At 39.3% G+C, this 5755-nt stretch overlaps 2 protein-coding genes across 3 annotated transcripts; one reads left to right on the top strand and one right to left on the bottom strand.

The window, feature by feature from the left end:
* Positions 1-227: 227 nt before the first annotated feature.
* On the top strand, positions 228-2245 carry LOC108195505 (dnaJ-related protein rsp1). The gene is made up of 4 exons (XM_017362470.2): positions 228-537; positions 799-850; positions 936-1003; positions 1684-2245. Exons 1-4 carry the CDS (start codon positions 376-378, stop codon positions 2152-2154), a joined length of 753 nt encoding a protein of 250 aa, XP_017217959.1. The 5' UTR covers positions 228-375; the 3' UTR covers positions 2155-2245.
* A 1137-nt stretch (positions 2246-3382) lies between these two features.
* Positions 3383-5283, bottom strand: LOC108193752 (leucine-rich repeat extensin-like protein 5). 2 transcript variants are annotated; one of them, XM_064081916.1, is made up of 4 exons: positions 5024-5283; positions 4807-4891; positions 3867-4723; positions 3383-3833 (listed from the first exon to the last, which is right to left on the bottom strand). In XM_064081916.1, exons 1-4 carry the CDS (start codon positions 5042-5044, stop codon positions 3633-3635), a joined length of 1164 nt encoding a protein of 387 aa, XP_063937986.1. In that variant the 5' UTR covers positions 5045-5283; the 3' UTR covers positions 3383-3632. The 2 variants fall into 2 exon arrangements, with proteins under 2 accessions (XP_063937986.1, XP_017216053.1); XM_017360564.2 differs by having other exon boundaries at positions 3383-4723; positions 5024-5277.
* Positions 5284-5755: the final 472 nt, after the last annotated feature.

A 5755-nucleotide genomic window follows, 5' to 3' on the forward strand; every position in this document is an offset into this window, starting at 1 on the left:
GCGATGGGAACATAAATTTGAAATAGCCCTCCAAGAAAGATCCAAGGACTAAGCACAAGTCTACAGCAATTAGTAGTTGAAAATCTTGGCACACCCTGATTTTTTCTCCCCCTATATCCACTCACAAATCGCCACGTGTATAAATTAACGGCAAGCTCTCCGCCTCCTCGCTTCATCTCACCAATACCAAGCTAATCTCATTTTTCAAAATCTTAAATAAAATGTACCGCATTGTGTGCCCTTTTTTTCCTTAACCGCTCCACCTTATTAGTTAACTTCTTTAATGCAAAACCTTCGTATCTCATCTCATTCCGTTATATATAAATGCCCACCTAGATTTTTTTACGCACCATTTGTTATTTTTCGTATCTCAGAATGGTGAGAATTGGAGAAAGATCAGAGGGTGGGGACAAGAAATCCCAGCTAGTGATCAACATCTGCAACATTTCGAACCGTGCCATTGGCTGTGCTCATTGGCATCGTCGTCGCGGCAATGTCGTTCCCTCCCCGTTTATTGATTGGTATCTTCTGCTTCAGGTACGTTGCATTCTTGTTGATACGCATTTTTGGTTCGGTTTATCTGCTGTGTGTCCAAGCACTGAATTTTATGCTTTTAGCTCACTTTGATTGGTGTAGTTTCTGTATATATTGGGGTCCACTATTATTAAAAAGTAAGATTCAATGAAAATGAGGTAAATATGTAAAATTTAGTATCTAGCGTGTTTATATGGACACATGATAGAAAAATCGTTTTTGGTTTGTGAGAAGAATGTGGTTTGTTGATGGGGTTTTTGACAGGTTGAAGAAAATGTGGGAATGGATGTCATTCGGAAGCAGTACCACAAATTCGGCAAGTTTGAATATCTGAATAGTTGTTTATGTGGGATTATGATGATCTGGTTTGTTTTGATGAGATTGTGAAAATTGTAATGCAGCATTGCTACTTCATCCTGATAAGAATAAGCATCCAAAAGCTGGGATCGCCTTCAAGCTTGTTTATGAGGTGAAGCTTCAACTTTTATTATAAATGCTGTTTGGCAAATAAGCTATAATCAAAATAAGGACTTATTTTTCGTCAAACATTTCATATCTATATAATTTCTTCTGAAGGGTAGTTTCTATTCGTCATTTAACAAATATAATTACTTATTTCTAGGAAAAATAGATATTTACTTGCCTCTTTTCAGAAATACGGATTTATTTTTTAATTGGATAGTGCTGGTATGATCGATATTAGTGCAGGAGAACATAACATTTTCGGATCTTTGAAGTGTTTGATGTTTGTCAATTTCAGCCCTGTTTTCCATTTCGTACTATTTGGTTTGCTTTCGGTCCTAAAAAGATTTCCGAGCAGCAAAAGTTGTTCCTAATTGTCAGTAACTGACACCCAAGTGTACTCTGGTTTTGGCTTTCTCATTTTATCTCGTCATGTGTCAGAGATAGTTTTACCTACAGAAAATATATGCAATTTGACAGATAATGACATTCTTACAATCTCAACTCACCAAACATAAGATTTGTTGGTTAAACATTGACAGCGACGAGGCAGCTGAAGAAGCTGTTCTGTCTGAATCAAGCCTAAATGTGATGGCAATGTTTTATAGCACTTCATAGTTTAAATCGTGTAACATTGTTAATTGTAACTTATAGTTGGACCGTCTAACTTGTGGATAACTCTGACAGGCATATGCTTGTCTCTCGGACGATACAAAAAGAGCATCATTTGATTTGGAGAGGGGGAAGAATATCTGCAGTGAGTGTAACAAATTACCAACTGTGACGCGTAATCCATCTGTTAAAAACTCTAAGAAGCTGAGGGCACTGTTTAGCTTAAAGAGATTCAGGTCTAATAAGAATTCAAATGGAATGAATGACATCAAGGCCAAGTTCAAGGAAGAGGTAGGAGTGATTGAGCAATGCTTGAAAATTAATGGTGCATCGCGGAAAGAATTCCCTAGTTTCAATTCGTCAACAAAAGAGATCCCAGTTTTTAATCCGTCGGACTATCTGGCACATGGCTATCCTTACTACCGGAGCAGGAACTACACAAAAGCCGATAGTTATTGGAGTTTGCAGAGAGGGAACTGTGATTATCCTATCTTTGAGTCCAGATCAGACAAGCCACTAAAATTAGAATCTGTATGTCTAGGTTGATAGTAGAGTCATGTACCACTAAGACTTCAACTTATATTTATTTAATAAATCTGAAAGAATCAATAACACCAGAAGGCTATCCTTACTATTTGTGTTTGTGAATAGGGTCATGAAGACCACTAAATTGCAATCTGTATGTTTAGATTGATGGTAGAGTCAAGTACCACAAAGATTTCATCTTTGAAGAAGTATTTATTAAACTGATACAGAATTAACTGTTGAAATGCCTGGTGCAGACTGCAGAGTGAAGGAACTGAAATTTTTCGAGAAACAATTATCTGGACTCATTTAGCCTGGACAATTGGGATTGCAGCAGGGGACGCCTTCTATTCTGAAAATTGAAGAATAAGATGTGTGATTCAATAGATTGACAATGTAAGTGTGGAGGAGATTTATATTCCAAAAATTCTTCAGCACCAACATAATTATAAGAAAAGTTATCAGTTCAGGGGGTGTGTGTGTGTGGGGGGGGGGGGGGGGGGGGGGGGAATTGTGGAGATCTCATATTATGCGTGTGCTTCATTAGGTCGAACAACTATGCTTCTTTAGGAAAATAGGATATGCTTATGCAGAGATCAAATTGAAGGGTCTTGACTAGAGAATTTAGTGATTGCTGGAAATAAATTTCAGCTCTTAATGAACAAGGACAGAACCATATGGTGAGATGGTCAGGATATAGGCAACCAAGTAATTGCAGTTGGGCAAGTGTTGTGATTAAGCAATTTTTCGTTCCACCACTAAACTTTGGCAAAGTTGAAACATTATACGTCACAAGAATAACCTTCTATTCTGTTCTTCTGGGTCATGATAGCTTGCTTTCCCCAGAAAGAGGAAGAACTTCGCGTCCTGAGTTAGATGTGATTCCTACGGGCATACGTGTCATGGACCAACAGTATGTTTGCGCATGCCTTTAATATGTGTGTACCTGTTTCTATTTAGCTATGGGATTTTGCATTTAAATGTACTGTTCTCTTTAGGGATATTAAGGTACCCATATTTTCAAAATGCATGACAAATGGATGCGCATTTGTGCATTTTAGTACTTTTGCGGTCTGAATACATAATTAATCTGTGTTGACATGTAAATCCTATCTTGTGTTTCCCATGTTAGAATAGTTTGAGGACTAACGATTTCATGGCCCAAGTTTGTTAAAAGAGAGATGTTACTTAAATGAAGATACTTATTCGTAAACAAATATTGATCATGATTATCATTATAAAAAAATCATGGCTTAGAATCAAGGTATATAGATTTGAACAAAGGGCGATTCCTAGAAATTATCTTTCAGACCTCGCCCAATAGTGGAATGTAGAACATATTCTTCCCGCACTTACAAGCTAAGAATCTTATTCTTCCCGTGGCATCGGCTCAATGCTTGTTAGGAAATAGTACTCATCCAGAATTGTTAATGGTATCATCATGTTGCTTATTCCCCATTAACTTTCTAGTTAGGTTTCTTAGGTGGCAGAGTTTGCTGTTAGGCTATTCTGCAAGCATTTGGATTTTCATCACTAAACACCGAAGTGATATTTCCATTGCGATTTCCTTGGTATTCATTGTGATAATCCTCACCGTATTGGTCCAGTCTACTGTAATACGTGTATGGCTGCGGCTCTGGTGCACTGTAATAGGAGTATTGTGGTGGCTCTTGTCTGCTGTAGTGCGTGTATTGCGGTGGCTCTTGTCTGCTGTAATTAATTACTTGTGGCACCTCCTGTCTGCTGTAATTTATGTTTTGCTGCGGCTCTGGCCTGCTGTAATTCATTTGTTGTGGCGGCTCGTGTCTGCTGTAATTCACTACTTGTGGCGGCTCTGGTCTGCTGTAATTCATTTGTTGTGGTGGCTCTTGTCTGCTGTAATTCACTACTTGTGGCGGCCCTGGTCTGCTGTAAACCTGTGGTGGCTCTGGTTCACTGTAGTGCACATGTTGCGGATTTTGTGGAGCCTCTGGTTTACTGGGCTGTTGTGAATATTGTGGTGGCGATACATATTCAGTGACATATGGTGATGGCTTATACGTGTTATAGCTGTGAGCCACATATATCGGTGAGGGTGTGTGCTGTCTAATTTCTGGACCAGGAGTTGGGTAGTTACTTGTTTGAGTACCTGGAGCCGTTACAACACTGCTTCCTTGTCCACCGTATCCTTGAACGTGAGGACCATAACTGTATCTTGAGCCATAGCTCGGGGGGTGGTGATATATTACATGTACTTCTTCAACAGGTCCACCAGGTTGTCCTGGTTGGCTTCCCATTGGGGCTGCCTCAGTAGCTGGAGGTGGCTGCAGTACCTCTGGAGGTGGATTCTCCGGTGGTGGTAGGTCTTTTGGTGGCTCTGCTGACGGAGATGTTTCAGCTGGCGGAGCTTCTGGTGGAGGGGGATTGGCTGGCTCTGTGGGCGGTTGGCCCCCTTCAGGCGGTGCATCTGTTGGTTGAGCTTGTTCTGAATGAGAGCAGATGGTGGCTGATTTTCTGCATTTTCTAATCGCCTTAACTATCTTCTCAGGATCTGCCCACCCTATAATTGTTAATTTCTGTTGTGGAAAATCAATATACGTATCATATATACCTGCAGAAAATCAAAACATCATTCCAAGCCAGAAGCAACAATCAGTTTCGAACTTAATTGCAGAATAAAAATATACCACTCACCATTGATCCCATGTAGAGCCCTCTTAATCTTCTGTACACATCCATTGCAGTCCATCCGGACGAGTATCTCTGTTACTCTCGGCTTCTGCAAATTTAGATATCAACATAGCCGCTTTAAGAATACATTTAGAAGTAACCACAAATAGCAGAGCTTAATTGTTGATAGATCGACATCCGTATACAAATTGCGTGAAATACATGAGGGTACGAAGCATACCTCCAACTCCGGTGGATTCATGACTGCCTGTGTTAGGACAAGGGGAAGGGGAGGTGGAAAACAAAAAAAGAAGTTTTCTATACAGGGTGGAGAGAATGATTTCAGAATCAATATATTATATATGTCATTGATCTGTGAATGGTTAGAGAATATTTAAAAGGCAGAAGGTGTGGGGCATGTAAAGAATATTTTTGCAGAGAGGAAAGTGTTTTTCTCTTATCTTTCTCAGGTCAGTGTCATATTGCAAAAGATTGTAAATGTGCTGTTTTCTGTGTGCACCTTAGAATTATAATCCAAACAGAATTTTAGCTTTCTGAACGATTGCCTCGTATAATAAGAGGACGGTTCATGATTGTATGCGCAATTAAAATCAAGGAAAGCTGTCATGGAAAGGAATTTAAGTGGGACAAAAAGAAGATGATGACAAGTTATATTGCTATTAGACGTTTGGGGCACTGCCTAATTAGTCAACAGTATGAAAGTAGCTTTTGCTGCTTTTGCTTTGTGATGAATGGATATCCATTCCTGAGGAATCCTTTTGCTGGAAGAAAGAGATCACCAGAAAAGATCATTTTGAAGAGAGGTGTCGTTTTAGACCAAGTGTAATACAATATCTTCTTTATGTATTTGTGTTAGTCCGAATACAAACCGGTGATTTGTGTTAATAAGATTAGTGGTTTTAGTAATGCGGCGATGATTTATACTGTTGTAGTTGGTTTATGAATACTGTAA

The sequence above is a fragment of the Daucus carota genome, chromosome 7 (assembly GCF_001625215.2).
Source record: "Daucus carota subsp. sativus chromosome 7, DH1 v3.0, whole genome shotgun sequence".
Taxonomy (NCBI): domain Eukaryota; kingdom Viridiplantae; phylum Streptophyta; class Magnoliopsida; order Apiales; family Apiaceae; genus Daucus; species Daucus carota.

Bases quoted from the DNA above. Each gene is read 5' to 3' on its own strand.
- LOC108195505 (XM_017362470.2), top strand. From the start codon at position 376: ATGGTGAGAATTGGAGAAAGATCAGAGGGTGGGGACAAGAAATCCCAG. The intron at 851-935 runs GCAAGTTTGAAT...ATTGTAATGCAG, and splicing joins GAAGCAGTACCACAAATTCG to CATTGCTACTTCATCCTGAT. The intron at 1,004-1,683 runs GTGAAGCTTCAA...TAACTCTGACAG, and splicing joins CCTTCAAGCTTGTTTATGAG to GCATATGCTTGTCTCTCGGA.
- LOC108193752 (XM_017360564.2), bottom strand. From the start codon at position 5,044: ATGAATCCACCGGAGTTGGAG. The intron at 4,892-5,023 runs GTATGCTTCGTA...CTAAATTTGCAG, and splicing joins TGAATCCACCGGAGTTGGAG to AAGCCGAGAGTAACAGAGAT. The intron at 4,724-4,806 runs GTGAGTGGTATA...GATTTTCTGCAG, and splicing joins GGCTCTACATGGGATCAATG to GTATATATGATACGTATATT.